At 38.4% G+C, this 19,320-nt stretch overlaps 1 protein-coding gene across 1 annotated transcript; it reads right to left on the bottom strand.

Moving 5' to 3' along the window:
- Positions 1-1,155: 1,155 nt before the first annotated feature.
- On the bottom strand, positions 1,156-19,091 carry MFSD11 (major facilitator superfamily domain containing 11). Its single transcript, XM_017833077.1, has 14 exons — positions 18,857-19,091; positions 18,466-18,636; positions 16,895-16,950; positions 15,771-15,878; positions 15,279-15,358; positions 15,084-15,180; positions 14,083-14,141; positions 11,720-11,861; positions 10,860-10,900; positions 9,653-9,718; positions 7,707-7,832; positions 6,576-6,750; positions 5,468-5,603; positions 1,156-4,962 (listed from the first exon to the last, which is right to left on the bottom strand). The coding sequence occupies exons 2-14, from the start codon at positions 18,559-18,561 to the stop codon at positions 4,795-4,797; spliced, it is 1,350 nt and encodes a 449-aa protein (XP_017688566.1). The 5' UTR covers positions 18,562-18,636; positions 18,857-19,091; the 3' UTR covers positions 1,156-4,794.
- Between the last annotated feature and the right edge of the window lie 229 nt (positions 19,092-19,320).

The following is a 19,320-nucleotide window of genomic DNA, read 5'->3' as shown; positions in this document are numbered from 1 at the left end:
TAATTCACTTTTATTTGCATGGCTGTGACCATGAAAAGAAAGTCAGTACACTCAGTTGAAAATAGTGTTTTCATTAGGGATAATCACTGTGTGAGCCTGCTCTCTGTTACCACCAATTCGAACCCAAAGACACCTTTTATTAAGGTAAAAAAGTTTCAATCATTTGGACTTCTGGCCAGTGTCAAAATGTAAACAAAAGGAGGGCTTGGGGGAACACACTCACCAGCTGAAATAACCAACTTAACAGAGACACTATGAACTAAATAGAAATTGAGCCACTGCCCAAACTCAATTGAGCAAAGCACCCTCTTCATGTGCCCACTGAGACTAATTCTCACTTCCAGATTTGCTCTCTACTGCACTTCCAAGGATATTTTCCCCCCTCTCCCATTAGTGCTTCTCTGTGGTACAACCTCTGGAGTCAAACTTATCAAGGCACCTTTCTGAATTTATCCATGAAAACTACAGGAGTCTCAACCTCACTTCTGAACCAGCCTGGTCATATCAGAAGGGCAAGGACCTCGTTAAGCAGCAAACTTCCCAATTTCAGCTCCATCTAAATTTTCCCATCTTTTAATATTTCTACCTGCATGTTAGCCAGGGATCAAGGAGAACATGGTACCAACTGCTGCTGCCACTCAATTTGCATTAGTGGGGCTGGAAGACTTCCAAGGAAAACAGTGCTGTGGACAAAGTCCCTGAGAACATGTTTTCCTAGAAAAATTAATGGTTGTGGTTGTAAAGTCCTGTCTTAACTAACACACTTGCACAAATGGAGTCCAAGTTGGATACTGTGTCTCCCAGCACAATGTGGAACATCATGTTTCCTGTTTACACTAACAGCAAACAATTAATCTTTGTCCTAAAACACAAACCTTGGGGTTCTCTTTATACACCCCTACTCCTCAGGAGCCAGCTGCCAGGGCACCTCTGTCACTTAGGTTGGACTCCAGGGAACCACATTCCCCATCTGAAGCAAACCTGTGGAATTAAAAAAAGTCTAGTGGGACTTTATCTGTCTGGTTAACTGACTTACGGGTTTCTACACTTCATTTTTCATAAAGTTACACCAAACACCACCAGGAGGTTCTCTCTCCAGTATACTTTAAAATGGTCACAAAAATTCTACAAACTTACCCACAGAAGGCTTTTTTAAAAAGTTTTTAATAACTGTACCACAGGAGGGTTTCTGCTAAGATAGGGACCTTGGTAAAGCTTAGGGGTTTTGGGAGGGTTTTGGTTGTTCTGTAGGTTTGGGGGTTTTTTTTATATCCCTGTTGAGTTTAGCACAATCTGCACAAAAATTATAGACTAGAATTATTTATAAATGACATTTTATAAATCATTCTCTTCCTTATCTCAACTTGACAACATTGATTGTGCAAAATGAAATTAACACACAGAAGGTCTACGGTTGTAGAAATTCTTTTTCCATACATTCATGTATCACAAATGAAACTCAACTGGCAAAAGAAAAATATAGATATGTTTATATGACATTCATGAAAGACTAATTTTTTAGCAGCTTCTTTGGCACTCAGTGTCAAGAATATCAGTTTTCATTTCCTCTTTAGCATTTGTTTGTAAAACTTGTGGGTGTGACATGTCAAGATATTAAACCTTAGTAACAACCCAAAAGAATGGGGAGGGGGGGAGGAAAGAGATCTTTTTAGTAAACCCAAACAAATGTGTCATTTTGCTTAAAAAGATAAAATCACTAATATAAAACAAACCCACAATACCACAGATACAGGAAAAAAACTATTTTCAAATCCCTCTTAATTTAACAGTAAGCTCCCAATTCAGATTAACATTAAAAGGCCACTGAGGTGAAATGAAGGGGGTGCAGCCTCATGGTTGGTAAATGCTGATAAGCAGATTCAGAGATGGAATCATAAATGGATGTCAGCATTCTTGTTCTTTATATTGCTGCACCAAAGATTTCAACCAAACTAACAACTGTGTATATGAGAGGATTTTTCACCTCTTGACAAATCAAAGAAACATGAATAAGTGAAAAGCAGTCACATCAGCAGCAGCTTGAATAACTGAAACCTGTCTCTTCAGATCAAATGTCAAAAGCAATAAAGTTAATAGTAAAAGAGAACAGTTATCCATGATACAGTTTTAAGAATTTCATGATTTCTTGTAAAACTTGTCACACTTCCCTTTAATGACCCAATAAATAGTTCTGAGCAGCCTTCCAACATTGCCTGACACTGAGTCAGGCCAGAAAGGAGAAAAGGAACAGGGGAAAAAAAAGTAAAGCATCAGATTCACAAAGGTACTAAAAACCCACATTCCTAGTTCATTACTATCCCTTTAAGTTGACTTCAAAATGGTTTTTGAAACCACAATAACTTAGCAATTTTTTAATTTCTAATAAAATAGTCCATATAATTTATATGGCAAATGAGCATCACAGAAGTTCATAATTAAAAGGAATCAATTCGAAAAGCAACCTCATGAGAGCCATAACCTACTTACAATTAAATGACATTATTTTAAAAGCATTTAATTACTCATCACCACAAGACCCAAGAATCATTTTTTCCCCAAATACACTGTAAGACAAAACTGTCCCTTGTGAACTTTCAAGTCTTTCTGCTCTCGTTGATATACAAGGAAAAACAGGTCCCAGAAAGCATTTGGAGGGAAAAAAAAAAGTCAGTAATTCCCTATCTGAAAAAGACCCTATTTATCCTGTTTGGTACTTTGGAGAAAATATAAATGTGGAGCAACAAGAGAGTTTTAATCACTGGCAGCATCCTATCATCTATACCTTTATAGTGCTCAGTATATTAAAAATAGTACTCTTCAAGTTACAGGATAACAGGAGTGGGTGAGAGAGAGGCTTCACTGTGCTGCTGGTCACATTAATCAGATATTGATTCAATCCTGAATGCCTTTTCAGTTTGCCTGACAAATTGGAGTGGCTTCAGCAACCCCTTGCTCCAATGTGTGTCCTGTCTCATTCTCTTTTACATCATTCATTAAATCTCCCAGGAATACACAAAGGCTTTCTCTCCTGCCTGCCCTCAAAGATTTCTTTTGCTTGCTGGATGTTCAGGTGCCCTCTCGTCCTCCCATTAACACCTTACTGATCTCACAGCAAAAAACCTGCAGTGAATTTAAAAATCCCTTTCTGTAGCCCTGTAAAATGATGCCCCCGGGCTGTTTTGCTGTGCTTCACAACTCTGTGCTTCACAGGAGTTGTGTCACTGCTCTTTGAGAGCAAAAGTGACAGCAAATGTCACAGGAGATGCCACTCTCCCTCACCAAGTTTAACCTTGGGTACACCTACCTAGTTATGACACAGGGGAGCTACTGACACATAATGAGTCGACTTTAACTTGTCTTTAAAGACATTAACATCCTGACTGTGCATAAAAAAAGGTTGGTGAGTGGTACTTTTCTAAAAATAGCTACATGGAGTGTCTAAAAACACCACCTCAGTGTTCCATCCCTGCTCTCAGGTGCATCTTATTGCCCACCAGACAGAAACATCACTGCAAGTACTACAGAGCCATGCAGACAAAGTCAAGGTGAGCTGCATTCACTGCCTGTTTTATCAACTATAACAGTTTTGGATTAAAATTTAGTTACTATGCTAGTAACCTTGTTTTCATATTTGGTGGAGTAAGATTACAGTACAATCTTCCCAAAAAACACTGAATAAAGCAACTTAGGACAAGCATTTCAGGTGTTTTCAGCCTATGCAGTAGAATAAACACTGCAAGATTATTCTGACCATTCACATTCTGAGTCTATTTGTACTTTTTGAAGTTATCTCAGACAATGCTCCCATCACAGATTTTCATCATTTTATGATAAAAACTCCACTGAACTCAAAAGAACTATTTGGGAGCCTGTGAGGGAAGCCATGGATTGTGGTCCTTCATATTGCACAGCCCTGAGGAAGTTTCAGCACCTTTCCCAACACAGTTCAATTCTGAGATACTGAGCCACAAGGCTGTTTTCAATTATCAATAATTCACAGGCCTTGGAATCCCATCCTTAAGATGGCTAAAGGTAATATCTTTAAATTCTTGTAAAAATCTTTCATGTCACACTATAACCTGATTCATTTTCTTACAAAAAACAAACAAACAAACAAACAAAAATGAAAAAGCATGAAACAAAAGAAAAAACAAACAAACAAAAAACCCCACGGATCTGAAAACTTAGGCACATGAAAGAGATTAATAAACAAATTGTTGGGAAACAAGAAGCTGAGTGATACAAAAAAAGGCAACGTTTCCCATGGAAATACTTGAGCATATCTAATTGTTGAAAAAGTCAATGCCAAATTGATTTCTCAGTTGTGCAGACAATCTGTGATATAATCTACCTTATAAAAACATCACTCATTCAATACCAGAACTCATGTGTCTGCAGAACTAGTGTGTAGGAAAAATAATTTAGGGGGCAAAAAACAAAACTAATCCTGTAGTGCATGGTAAAGTGAAATAAGGCAATTACATTCTGAAAGGTACATCTCAGAGCAGAATGGTTCAATACACGGATCTATACATCTCCTTCCAGTGCTAATATCAGGTTTTTAAGAACACTTATACCATGCTTGGTTGAGTAAAGCAAGAAAAAAAAAAAAGCCTTTCAAATTTGGCATTTTTTCCCCTCCTGTTTCACATCCAGTTGGACTGATGGTGATTTAGTAGCAGCTGCCTCCATCTCAACCTCTGCAGCAGCTTGACCTTTTCCACCTTTTCACATCACTTCCCAAAAACCATGCCTGTGCTGTTCCTTAAATCAGAGCAGCCATGGTTATCAGGATCAAATGCTGCTGTAGTCTGAGCCACGGGCAGCCAGGGCTGCTGCTGCTTCCCACTCCACTGCGAAGAAGGTGATTGTTCCAAAGAATCCCACGATCACCATGATCAGGAGCTGCCACTGCAGAAGGAAGTAGTTGCTGTAGAAATAGGCAACTGCAGCACAGATGGACTGAGAGGAAAAAAAAAAAAAACCACACCAAGTAAAAAAGACTATCAGTGGAGATTTCCAGGCTGATGTTGCTACACGAGGATTATCAAACTGACAGGAGTTTAATATGCAGCTCTCAGTAGAATCCTGCTGTAGGAGACAGGCAATCTTAAGGCTTCATTATACCTCAACATATGTCTTGATGTGATACACAACAGATTTAGTTTTCACTTGTTATTTAAACAGTGTTCACTGTAGAAAGTGAACACCAAACTCAAAAGTGTTTGGAGCATTGCAAGAGCAGCTCTCTGGTATTTCAAACCAGTTTGTCTAGAAACAACACAGCCAAAGCTTTAAGATCACAGTCCAGGAAATTGTTTCCAGCATCACAAACTACTCTACACCAAAATTCAGGATGAAATAATTTGCAGAAACATCATTTTTCTCAGCTCGTTAAAAAGGCCAACCCAGAATTTCAGTAACATCCCAACAGTTCAAAACATTTCGAAGGATTGTTAATTATTACCTGAACAAACTTAAAGATGGCAAAGGCAGGAGCACTGTCTTCTGAGTACAGGAATCCTAAAATACTGAGGAGCTGGGTGTTGAAGCAGCTGTCCCCCAGCCCCAGCAGGAAGCTGCAGAGCATGGCCACCTCTTTGCTGAAGGAGAAAGTGAATCCAGTTTAAAAGCCATTTGTTCAAACAGCTCACACATCTATAAACTAGTTTTGGCAGATTTATTTGGAACTTGAGAGTGGAAAGGTATCAAACTTTTAATTTCACTGGAAAAGAACTGGGAATGCCTGGCTTGGCAAAAAGAATAGTTTCATATGCTTTTACTTTCTGGAATGCTAAGACTTCTGTTACTGTTACCTGCAGTCAATTCTCACTGAATGAGAATCAGGAAAAGAACTCATTTTGGTGCTTGGAGCCACAAACCCCACAGAGCAGTGATTAAAAGCTGAGACACATGGTGAATTCTTGAGCTGCAGGAATATTAGAGAAATACCAATTCATTTTGCAGAAAAATACCCCAGTTAAGACCAGTCATCTGCACAGGCACAAATGCTTAGAATTCCAAGTTAGTTACTGGGTCTGCACAAAGTGAAAACGTCATATTTTCACACAAATTGGCAAGAATAAACCCCAAAAGACAGCTGAAATGGTGAGATAATAAAGTTCCCCATATTCTTCCCCAATTATTATAAAAGACAGGCATAGCATGGCTTCAGTTAGTTCAATAAGAATTTGGTAATAAGCATTGAAAGACTTTGGAAATGGGTGCAACAGTGCCAGGCTGGGGCTCCCTGATGTAGTAAAACTGAGCCCAAGATAGATTGATTTTTTAACACCTACTACAATAGTTGCTGGTCTCACTATTGTGCTACACCTCAAACATCAGCTGTTGAGTGACAGAACTGCTGCCAATCATCCTCAGGCTTTTTATTCTTATGCTATTTAAGTTCCTAAATTGGGTGCAGACTGGTAGAATGCCTATCTTTAATAAAAAGCCAATTTCCTGAAAGCTTCTTCTGTGGAGTTAGTCACTACACAGACAAACAACTTCAAGGGATTTTCTGTGGAGAAACAAGCTGTTTATGTACAACCAGCCAAAGGAGAAAGCTCACATACCTTGGAATCATATAAGCAACTCGATCTGTTCCTTCCATGGGAGCAATAGGGGCGTCATTTGGCATGTTGAAAAAAATTAAATAAAAGGCTATGAAGTGGACAAGGATGCCCAGCATCACCACTGGGTTCCTGCCAAAGCGACTGTTCTTGCTCAGCAAACCAAAGATTCCTCCACCTGCAGGAGCAGAAAAGATTGGATAACTGAACCAGAACTGAAGATTTAAAGAACAGAGCAAAACTTTAAATACTCACAGCTGGAATTATAGATATGCCCATACTGGATAACTGAAAGATCAAACATGAAAACGGCCCCAAGGATCTCCCAGCCCCGTTTGCCACATGAGATGAGCTCAGGGTTGTTACAGGTGTCTGAGAAATGGGGGCAGGAGATTTATCAGATGGTTGCTGATGAAAACACTTCACCTTTTAACAAGTACTTTACTCCAGTACTCCAACAGTACTAAGTGAAAAGGGACAACCTTCTGCTTAGCTCCTAATTGCAAAAGCCTGCAACTCTATGGCCCTAAGCTGCTGATGAACAGACAGTGGGTTTTTTGTTAAACACCATAGTTCTTGAGTTTACAGAAAAAAAGAGAAATATTTACTTGATGAGCCTTCCCTGTTTCCAATTTTATTTAAATATCACATCTTATTTAACACAAGTTCATTTTTTTAAAACAAAGAAATCCTTAGTGCAGTAATTTATTAAAAAAATTAGAAGTTACTACATCGCTCAAGGAATAAAAACGTAAACATAATACTGTTTAAAAACAACATTTAAATAGCAAAATGGTGTCAGCTCCCTAATAACACTGCAGCCTATTGTTCCTTGCATTTTGAGTCTTGTGTATTTCTCCACACTAATCCAAATAGAATGCAGAATGTTAGGATTCATAGGCAGCAGTATTTCACATGCTGGTCTACACTCACTTTACACAGTGCAAGGTATAATTCACAGTGCAATAAGGAACCACATTGCCAATTACATTTCTCCTATTTCATTTTTTGTTCACATAATCATTGCTGGAAGCTTGAAATACACTATTCAGTTAAATACAAAAAACCCATTTTGGACAATTACATCACTCTAATCCTTTTTCTTTTGTCAAAAGGTAGCAAATTTAGACTCACCCAAGATTTCTCCAACACCGATAAAAATACCAGAGAGACCAATTAGGCTTTTCTGTTCACTGCCAAATCTATTCACAGCACCAATGCATGTTCCATACACTCCAGAAAAGAATGTTAATTCCAAACCTTTGAAGGAAACCAAACAGAATTGACAGATGAACTATTATGGAAGTCATGAAAATATTCTTTATGTCTAAAGGGCTCTTTTCCCCTCAGGTATCTTTCAAATAATAAACTTAAATGAAGTCTGTGTAATAGAAGCAAACAGGAAATTTTAAACTATGTGATTATTATATTCTCCAATGCCAGTTTACAAAAACCACATTAGAAAAAACAGTTGCACTGATTGGTGTCACTCAGGTTCAGTAGCCAGTGCTGTTGACACAATCCCTATAAACAGTTTATATTTCCACTTTTCAAGAACTTTGGAATTTCATCCAGATGAGAAGTGCCATGTGAAATAACACTTCAGATAACTGAAGAGATAAAGCACAATTTCAGTATAAGATTTTTTCCCCCCCAAGTTATGACATTCCTAAGAAAGACCCTCTATCCCTAAAAACTAACAAGATGCTAAGATGCTTAAAATTGACTTTTCTACACATACATAATGAATTTAAACTGAGAAAGAACTTCTGCTATTTGTTTAAAATCCTTTCTTCTTTCTTTTTCCATTAATGTGAGGGAGGGTGACACAGCAGAGTCCAACTAACACAACTATAAGCAACCATCAGTATAAAAATACCAGCTCCTTAATAAAAGAAGTGTATTTAAAACAATGCAAAGTGTTCTGCCTAAACAGAGCAAAACAGCTCAAAATAAAACTGTTTCTAATTTATCTCCTTTGCCTTTTGCTACAGCAAAATGATGGCCCAGCACCTCCTGGTCTGCATTTCCAGGCCACCCAACGCAGCAGATGAACTGCACGGCTTCAAAATTCGGGTGGGCTTGAAGCAGCCTGAACCCAACCATCAATTCTGGAATAAAAGCCTTTGTTGGCCTTATGGGATTCTGTATTTTGCTACAAAAAGTGGCAATATTGGCAATATTGAGCCACCAGATGGCAGCAGCCATTTTTTTCCCAATCTGGAGTGATTTATTTTTATGCCACCTGTAGAATTGAATTGCAGAATACTCCAGGAAAACCTGACTGACTCCCTTCCTTTGTCATCCTGCTCCACATTCCCACTGCACTAAACACCCAAGAGGAACTCAAGTGGGTTAATCTGGCTTAACACAACTGTGTGAAGTAACTTGTAACTCAGATCAGTGGTTGGAGCGACCCAACTCCAGAGCTGCTGTTGCTATTTCTTCTCCAGGAGCTGACTGGAAACTTCAGCAGATGTTTGGGCACTGTTTGGTTTGTTCACATCTAAGTTTTTGTTTTCACCTACAAGATCTGACAATTTTTCATAATGGTGACTCAGAGATGAGGTTCTGAAAACGCATTTATTCTTCCAAAAACTTAATTTGATCGTGAACAAAACTATACCTGAAGCCAAATAAGGAGGAAGAAACCCCACAAAAATCTATTCAAGGATCTCAGAAACATTTTTGAACATTTGATGGCATTTTTGCAGAAGAATTGCTTTAGTTTACGGCAAAAATAACTTCATTTTTCATTTACAACTCATACCTTGGTCTAATAACAGGAGACCAAGTTTAACTAGAAGTTGCTAAAAAGAAGGAAGACCCTTGCCACAGCAAATACTAATGACAAAAATGGCTGAAAATGGCTAAGCTTGTTCCCAATAAAACCAAGACTAAAATGAAGGCCATCAGCAATCTCCCACATCTTAATGAAGGTGTGATGTACAAACATTATTTTAATACAGTTGTATTAAACAATCTATGAACCACTGGTAGTTGTAATATCAAATCACATAAAAGCCAGCTATGTAAATTTTCCCTAAAATTCCAGCCATGGTACACTGATGGCTTCATACCTGTGTAGGCTGTTGTGACACTGAGAAGCATCATCTCTTTGGTGAAGCTCAGTGTGATAGATTTCTCTGTAAAGAAACAATAATGGAAATTAGATTAACTTCTGATAATACTACTAAGATAATCTACACTTTCTTTTGCTCTTTGCTTAAAACAAAGATAGGTTAGAATTATATAAACTGTACATTATAATTTTATTTACTGCTTATTACAGTAATGAGAGTGCTAAATAAACCAACCCTGACATGCCATCTAGAAGAAACGTGTCATCCAGAAGTCATTTTTGTAAGAAATGCAATTGGGGAAACATTAAAGAGAAGATACAGTTTCCAATTAACAGGCAATTTTCTGCTCACTGTATTTCTGTATTCTCTCGGAGCTCACAGCAATTGTCTCCTGAAATAAATCCTCAGTGAACATCCCCACATTCTCCAAACAAACTTAACAGTCACAGGCAGAACACATCAAACTTCAAAGGAAACTACAGATGCTCTAGTTCTAAATTGTTAACTGGTATCAACCTGTGACAAAATAAAACAACCTGTAACTTTTTATCTTGTTATGTTTGTTGGTTTTTATTTTTTAATCTTTCACACAGTGGCTTTCCCTGTGGTGATCTGTTCTTTTTGTGTTTGTCTAGAGAAGGAAGCTGTTGAAAAGCAGCTTGGATCTGAAACTACATCAAAGGAACACTTCAGATCTTTCCTGGACTATACCAGTACATGATTGAAGTGAAGTCACCTCACTTTTTTTGCTTTCAGTCAAGCTTTGTTTGTCACATGGTCACCTGAAAAGAGGCTTTGCTGAAGTGCAGGGAGCCAGTTCACACCAACCCCACATCCACACTAATTTCCCCACATTAGTTCAGTGGTTCCCAAGCTTTTCCACTTCCAAGCTCCGTTTTGGATAGGTTCAAATTCACAAGATGCTCACTGAGAAATCTGAATTTCTGTCAGGCTCAGAACTCAGTCCTGTGTCCCTGTGTGACCTGTCATCCCTGGGCTGGAACCCAGTGCCATTTGGAAGTCCTTTTTCCAAGCAGACCATCCCTGAAAGTCCATATTCAAAGCAGAATAACTGAGATACACTCTCAAAACATTACTTGTTCACAAATTTTTGTTCCAAGTGATTTGTCCATGACCACATTATCAGCAGAACCACGGACAGCTGGGAAGTAGATGCCAGTATTTTATGTGGAAATGTACTTACTGAAGGCAGCCACTGCTCTCATCATTTTGTTTTGTGCAGACCTGGGTAAACAAATGACTTGGTCAAAATGGAGAAAGAATAACCACACAGTACTTCTATGCTGGAAGGCACCTTCATTTTTTTAAACCTTCTGTACATTTTCTAGTCCAGCACTGGAATATACCAATATATCCTTAAAAGTGTCTGAGATCTAAACTACTAACCACAAAATTTATTTGCTTTCTGCACTACTGAATGCCTGCTTAACAGAATCTTCCTTCTGAGCATTTTTAGCTTCCAACATTTTTTTCCATGGGCATACTTATTGATGTTTTTCTAACTTTTGCCTTCTTCTTTAAATAAAGCAAAATATTTAAGCTGATGCCTCAGGCAAAACTCCACAGGATCTGTCTGCATACTTGTCATTTTTAATGTATTTATTAGGGTGGCTTGTATATGTTTAGAGAAGACAGGAAAAACATGTTCCAGTTTGTCAAAGAACCCATAAAAAAAGGAGTAATTTCTGTTTATTCCAGACTTTAAAATGAGCTGATGAGGGCAAGACAAACTATGAAAGGCAGATAAATGTTTAATAATAATCAGTTGAGAAGTGAAAGGTATCTTTCCCAAGGCACTTACTTATTAAAGGAAAAACTTAATGTGCAGTACTGCACTCCACCCTCGAGAATACGCCATCTAAAGAAAAATAATCCTGACTTGTTAAAGAACAGACACTTTTCTAATAAATCTGTACATTCTACAGGTTGTTGATAACATTCATGTCTCCAGCACAGAGGGGGAAGTCATTGCACAGCGTCCCACTGCGGAGCAGGAGCACAAACAAGGAGATGTGACAACATGTTATTGCCGTAAGCACTTACGAGCTCTCCCCCAGGATTTCATTAGTAGAATCTTCATCCCCTGGAGCTTTTGTGTCCTCCTGTTTCCTAATCAGAAAGAACAGAACTGTGCCCACAAGACTGATAACAGTCAGAGCAATGAAGACAGTTCTGCGATCGCTCTCTGTGGGAAAACAAACAGGGGTCGTAACCAGACGTGCAGAAAGCAAATCAAACCAATTCAACTACCTTCAAACAACTAACACAGACATACTGCAGTGTTTAACACACACCCATTTTCTAACTCACCTTCAACGTGCAGCAAAAGGTACCCAGCTGCTGGCAAATTGCTGTCTCAGTTTTATGACGCTAATAAAGCATCAGCATATTAAAGTGTCCCTCGCATTTTCTGCCACGCAAAGGCTACGACCAAGGCAGGAGCCAATTAAAGGAAGTGCATCAATTATTAGCAGAAGAAAGCACATCTTTGAAGACTTACATAATTCAGAGTGGACATAAACAACCTAAAGCCCTTCAGATCTCTCAAAAAAAGCTCTTTACCAGCATCAGAAATAGCAGCCCCGTGATATCATAAACTGGTGGGCTTTGAAACTACAAAGGCCTTAAAGCCACCAAAACCTCAGTAACTGCCACAGCAGCTGCAGGGAGGCAACTGCTGCCCTGTGCACCAGCTGTGCTGCACCAGCCTACTTGTTTGGCACAGACACATTTAATACAGAAGTTACTCCCATTTACCAATATTGAGCAGGGGGAAAAAGCCAAGAAACAGCAAATACTTGTGATTTAACCACTATATGGCTCTGAAGATATTGCCTGTGCTTGTATTTATTTCCCCTTTAGCTTAGTGGCAAATGCAAAATTGATCAAAAAATAACTTGTGTGTGATTACAGATCAAAAAGAGGAAGTGCTTCACACCTTGAACAGTCTGTAGTATTTGTATGTAGGTGGTAAAAGGAAGAATTGATTTTTAAATGCTATTAAAACTTTTGATATCAATTTTTTCAATAAAGAGGAATCTCTAGACATTTAAAGATGGAGGAAAATGTAACAGCAGAACTGCTTTGTAGTTAATTGCCCTATTCTGTGGTTAGCAAGAGCAATGGAATGTAGAATGCACAGAATTTCAGGGCCTCCAGGTTCAAAGTGTTTCCAATACTTTCAATAACACTTAAACCTTTGTCCTAAAGGTGAAGGAATGCAGAAGATGACCTGTAAAATTAACCTTTGCTGCACTACTGTGCTACTTTTCAGGAGAACTTGAAAAGATGGATCTAAGAAAGAAGTGGACTATTCATCTCAACAGGGCAGTATTTCTGAAGCCTAATAAACATAATTTTAAAGCCAACATTTTGATGATTGACTAGAGCAGAAGCATCCTCATCTGTTAAAGGTTAAAAGAATTGACCATTCTAGTAGATATTTTACTTTAGGACTACAATAAGGAAAATTCTCAGTCATTATAGAACAGGACAATCAAAGTTCCTTGTTTACAGAACATTGTTTTCCTAAAAGTGCTCATCTTTGGTAATTAAAGTCTTAGCCTTTGCTCTATTTTCACCACTGCAATTTTCTCAGTGAATACCCACACATACCCTGCCTGGCTTAAACAGCTGCCAGAAATCTCTTCTTTAAAAACACTGAGTCTCAACCACTGTCCAGCTTCTTAACAGTATTACTTAAGACCTCTGTTCCCCAATTATTGCTCTTTACCAGTCTAGCACAATAACAAATGGAAAAACTAGAGTATTAATTACAATCCCATCAGGAAGTTAGTCTTCATAAACTATGCCAAGTAAGGAAGAGTTCTTTATTCCCTCTGCCACCAATGCTGCCAGTTTAGACAGCAGCAGCCCCTTCTCAGCCTCTGTCTTCCCTCACTGCTTTGTGCCAGCACAATGAAGCAAACTGGGATGGTTTGCCTTTATTTCATAGGTTAATCAATCTCCAATATGATTTAGAAGGACACCCTACACAAGGAACTTCCTTTAGAATGGGATAGCATGTATAATATTAAACATACAGCCAGAATAGCTTTCCTCCTAAATAGGTGTGTTTTGGCCTAAGTGTGCCTGCACAGGGAAAATCCCAGAGTGGCTATTGTGCAAAATCTTATTCTCAACTTGCCTTCTGAAGAATTCCATACACAATACCCTAAAAGAAAGTACTCAAAGTGCATTTCAGGCAGGAAAACAACATATATAGTACAAGGGCTGTGAACACTGAATCAAAATCATACTGCAAAAAGACACTAACAATAAACTGAGGGAAAGAAATGTCTGCTATTGTACAAGCTTTGTGCCACTTTCTAGATCATCATTTCATCTGTTTATTCATGCTACCATATTTTGAAGGATGGCTTCCCACATCAACAAGCAGTACTCACCTGATATGTGAGTTTTTCCTTGCCAGGCAAAGTATATATAGAGGTTTCCAAAAAACAAGCTGTGAACAAAAAGAACAACCAAGAGGTGCATTTTTTGTAGTAAGATTAAGGCTGGGTTTGTGGAAATTGCTACTTTGATAACATACCAATATGTTAACTCTGGAACAGAAAGCTTAAGGAACAGAACCAGCATGCCACTGGTTCAGGCTGGTGTCTTACAATCCAGGATTCTGTGCCCACAGCAGCATTAGCAATGCCATCTAGTGCAGGCTCACCAGCCTAAGCATTCCTGCAATTCATTTCCCTTGTTACTTCCCAATATCCAGAACTGCTGTATCACAGTGGGGTGGGTAAAAGGGATCCCTCTTCAGGAACCACTTGTGGACCTGTCTCCCACGAATTTGCTTGATTCCTTTTTGATCTTGCTGACACCATCCAACTCTACACCCTCCTGTGGCAGCCAGCTCCAGAAATTTAATCACCCATTGCACAAAGAAGCACTTTATCTGTTTCAAACCAATCCTCTTTAGTCTCACCAAGGCATAGGCTTGAGCACAACTGAGCTGAAGACCCCCCACTCGTCCATCCCAGCTCCAGAAGAGCTAAAACCCCAAGGCTGAGTTTAAATAGGGCTCCTGAGCCCATGGGAAGGGTGTGGTGGAGGTGCCAGGTGAGGCTGCTCAGGACCATTAGGGCTCATTAGTGAACTCAGGAACCTGACACAAATTAACACAGCTCTCCCCAATCAACAGGACTGCTGTTACAGATGTCAAATGCTCTCCTAACAGAAATGGATCTTTTCAGCACCTCAAGAGCAGAGACTTCCAATATCCAGCTTTCATTCACTGCTCTGTAATGCACGATAGCAATAGAAGTGCTCAGTTCACTGACTGCAAGGTACCCCTGGAGTATTTTTGGATGCAGTCTCCCACTTACAAAAAGATGTAGAAAGTAGAATGTGTACACAACCAAAAAAAAAAAGATTAATAAATAAACCTTACCTGGACTGTAGAAGTGCCCAAAACACTCCACTGTTCCTTCCAATGGTGTTTTCATCAGAATTTACAGTCAAGCAATTTCCCTGTGCTGTCCAGAGGACTGGAATAGACAGAATATATTGCTCAGGAAATAAAAATATTTTAGAGGTATATTCAAATACCATAAAAAATAGTCAGCAGAATAAGAACAGTGCTTACCAGCAGCTGCAATGCCAATAAAAACAGAAGCAGTGTAGAAAGCCCATGTAGTAGGCTGGATAAAGACTGCAATGTATAGGCTAGAATAGAACAAATCAGTTTTTTGAATACACACTTAAAGTGGACAGTGCACTTTAACAATCAGACACTGATCTGCTTCTAAATCAACTACTCTCTCCTAAGAGACACTGGAAAACAGGTTAGGTTGTATGTGAAAAATCTTACCCTACTAAGCACGTGGAGGTTTTTTTATGTAGTCATTAATCTGAGACCACAACCTGAACTCCACAGTCTGCAAAGTCTGGAAGTGCTGTGGAAAAAAATGTGCTGTTTCCAGTAGGCTGAAGTACTCTGCAGTTACAGATCTACAGTATCTCTGTGAGATGCTTTTCTTAGCCAGTACAATTTGATGTATGGCACAGTAGCACTAGGTGTGAGAAAAAAATTAAATATTTCAAAGGAAGCAGCTAAAAATTCAAAATTAATACTTACCTATAAAATATGCCACTAATAACCATGCAGAATTGAGGTCCTACTATTGCAACCACTGAAGGTGATATAAGATTTGATGCAGATAATACTCCATAAATAATGGACATGCTGCATAAATAAACAACAAAGATGATTAGGCACTTAAAATATAAGGTATTTAACTGCATTAAATCACTGCAACTGATTTAGGAGTGATCAGTGGATTTCAAAATATCCAGTTAAGCACATACACAACTCAAGTAACTCCATAAAACTTCCATGGCCAAACATTTCCTTCCCTTTCTTCTGTTCCCTTCACCCACCGTACTCCATATGGGAATACAGGAGTGCACAGTGTTTCCTGGATTGCTGAGTAGAGTCCCAAACTATTGCAGGCAAGCATGTCTGGTAATTTAAAACATGCATTTGTCAAACTGCCTTAACAACGGTTACTGTATTTTCTACCCTGTACTTCTAGAGGAGAATGTTCCAGAGCCTCATTTGTCCAGGAGTGAGGTTTTCATTTTCTGCCAAATACACCACAGAAATTCTATAGATCTATTTTGTGCCAATTGTATTTTCAGTTTAAAGTAAGACAGCAATCAGGTTTTTCTACATGACAGAATTAATTTGGCATACAAGAGGCTCCTGATCATGCTTGGCAAGTTTGGCTGTGCCAGTGCAACAAAGAGAATGGCTTTTTGTGGCTTTACTTCTGTCTCTGACTGCTCCTTTCACATTTACATTGCAGTGTTCCCCGGGAGCTGATTCACACCACCTGTTCTACACAAACACACAGAGGTGTACAAGGGCAAACAACCAAGGCCTGAGTTAGCAGGTTTTTTTATTTTTAAACTTCCAGCTTCTTCGTCTCCTAAGACAAAATGCCAAGAATGAGATGATGGTGGTTTTTCTCTCTACAAAGAGAACATGCAAACCAGATATATAGTTCAGCTAGAAATAATTCAGAGCGGGGCTGTGAGAAGCCTGTTTTATTTAAAGTGCTTTAAGTATGTCAATAAATTGTGAAGTCAGCAGAACGCTCCAATCTCTTGAGAGTGTATCTCTACTGGATGAAACTGTAACCAGCTTCACCCTGCAAGGAGCAAAGTAATAAGTAATAATTTACAATCTGTGGAAATTACCTTGTGTAGCCACTGCCATGGAAGTCCGTGTTGTTTAAATTTGTGATAACAGTTTGCTGTGAGGAGAAAACCATACACTGTAATATGTCAGAATCTGTCTTGTAGTTTGAGAACACTTGCATCAGTTTGAAGTCAGTAACAAACGTCAGACTTAATCATTAATAGACTCTACAAAGAACTTAAAAGAATTTAAAATGTTAGCTACAACTCACACCACCTCCACAACAAAGATGCAGGAGATATTTGGCAGGGAAACATCTCTGTGTGAAGCAGTAATTAGTACTTTACTATTAAATTGTTATTTCAGAGACCTTAAAATACTTCACAGAACTGCTGTTTCACTAAAGACCTCTCTTAGGTATGATAGTCATATGTATGACCATCTTAATTTAATAAGCAAAGAGGAAAAGGAGAAGTTTCAAAATACTCTTATCTTGACCTAACTATGAATTCCTAGTCAGAGTTTCCATTCTTTCTGGCTTCACGTTATTTCTCTGTTCCTTTTTTTTTCCCCTTGAATCAGCTTTAGTGATCATGAGACCATGTAATTAGCTGGACTGGCAGGCAGATCTGGTTGAAAGTAACTTCTAAAGACTTTTATGACAATAAACTACACGATTGCATGATCACAAAGTCCAATTCAGTGAGGTGCTGAATTCATCACAGAACTTCTAAGATCACTGGGCTGTACTTATGTGCTCACACACAGTATCACACTGCACTATGACTTACCAAAACCATCCCAAGTAGTTATTTATATTGTAGTGAAGGACATTTATGTGTCTGAACCCAGAAAGGATTCTTCTTCCACGCAAGAAAAGAGCTGTAAGACCTGGAGGCTCAAGAAGGATGTTGAAATCTAACTGCCTTCAGGCACAGAACTGAAAGCAATGTCAACACTCAGGAAGTTAAAGGGCTATGTCTCTTAGTAGCAGGAGTCTAAAAATTTAAGTAGTAACAGTAAATTTGGATTATGTTATGCTCAATTTTGCTTCTGCAGACAAAGATACACGATACTAAAACAGTAAATAACTTCTTCAGCTAGAAGGTGACTTGGCAGTTTAGCAATTGTGCAAGTCTGACTATTTGTCAGGTGTTATCCCCATACTCCCCCTCAATATCAAATTTGTCAGAACAGAAAAATATGTTAGATTAGGAAAAAACAGTTGATAATTGTGTGGTTAATAATAACTTAGGCAAATATCTTGAAAGGGACTACACAGAATATGGAATATAGACTATGGAAGATTCAATGTAATTCAACTGTTCAATATTGCAAGTGTCAAAGCAGACACTATGTTAAAGTTCAAACATTTGATAAGATTAATTTTCTGTTTTCCAAGCACTCTGGCACAGTTATATGTGTAGCTATGCTATCTTAAAGAAAAAAAGCTGCTTAATTATTTGGTTAACCAAGTTAATCTACTTAATACTAAACCAAAGGAAGACAAAATGCCAAAGTATCTCGCACATTAGAAAATCACAAGCAAAACAAGATTACAGTAGACAAAAGACAAGACAGGATAAATAACTGTAAGAGAAACGCAGCACATTTAGAAATTCACACCTACCGCAATATTTCCACATGTCTGGAAAGCAGTGAATATAAACATAAACGAGACTCCCAAAATAATGATGTTGAAAAGTTTTTTTCCTTCAGAAGACATTTTGTGTTTTCTCGCCAAGTCCTCACCTTCAGTCTGGAAAAACTTTTTTTTCTTTTAAAAGTTTCCTCTTAACCTCTGTTAAAAAAAATCAAAAAACAAACCAAAAAAGAGGCAAAAAGAATTAAAAAAAAGGTTTGAAAATTATGATTACTTGGGACTACTTCTTAGCTGCTAGAAAATAACCTTCAATAAATTAAGAAATCTAGTAACTTAAATAATGTACGGCAAAATTGGTAACTTGGAAAAAAAACCAGAAAGGTCTAGTACGAAATGTAAAGACCAAGATTTCCTCTACCTGTTCCCATTAAGTTAACAGAGCTGCCTGCAGCGTGTTATTTCATGACATCATCTTCCCACACACGAAGCAGTTTTCCCAATATCGAGCAGGTTAATCAGCTCAGCTTCTTGCCATTGTTGAAATCAGAATCTGGTCCAGGGCCCTTCAATCACCTGACGAAGGGAAGATGAGCCATTGGCACACACGAGTCATTTCCATGCACCGGACAGGAAATAAGGCACATTTCACCCTCTCGATCAGCTGACCCGGCTCTCAGAGCCCTTGTGCACTATGGGAAATGCAGTTTTATGAAAGCACCTTTTTCCCCCCCCTACTTAAAATGGTGAAAATCTCCCAGTTCTTAAAATAAAAACATTTGTACTACGTTTTTAAGAATTGTGATCTCTATCCACTAAATAAGATCTGGCAAGATTAAAAAGAAAAAAAAAAAAAAGGGCTTAGAAAGTCGTCGAAGAAAACTT

The sequence above is a fragment of the Lepidothrix coronata genome, unplaced genomic scaffold (assembly GCF_001604755.1).
Source record: "Lepidothrix coronata isolate B3197 unplaced genomic scaffold, Lepidothrix_coronata-1.0 Scaffold210, whole genome shotgun sequence".
Taxonomy (NCBI): domain Eukaryota; kingdom Metazoa; phylum Chordata; class Aves; order Passeriformes; family Pipridae; genus Lepidothrix; species Lepidothrix coronata.
Note: the sequence above shows the minus strand (reverse complement) of the source record. Positions and strands in the feature narration are given on the sequence as shown.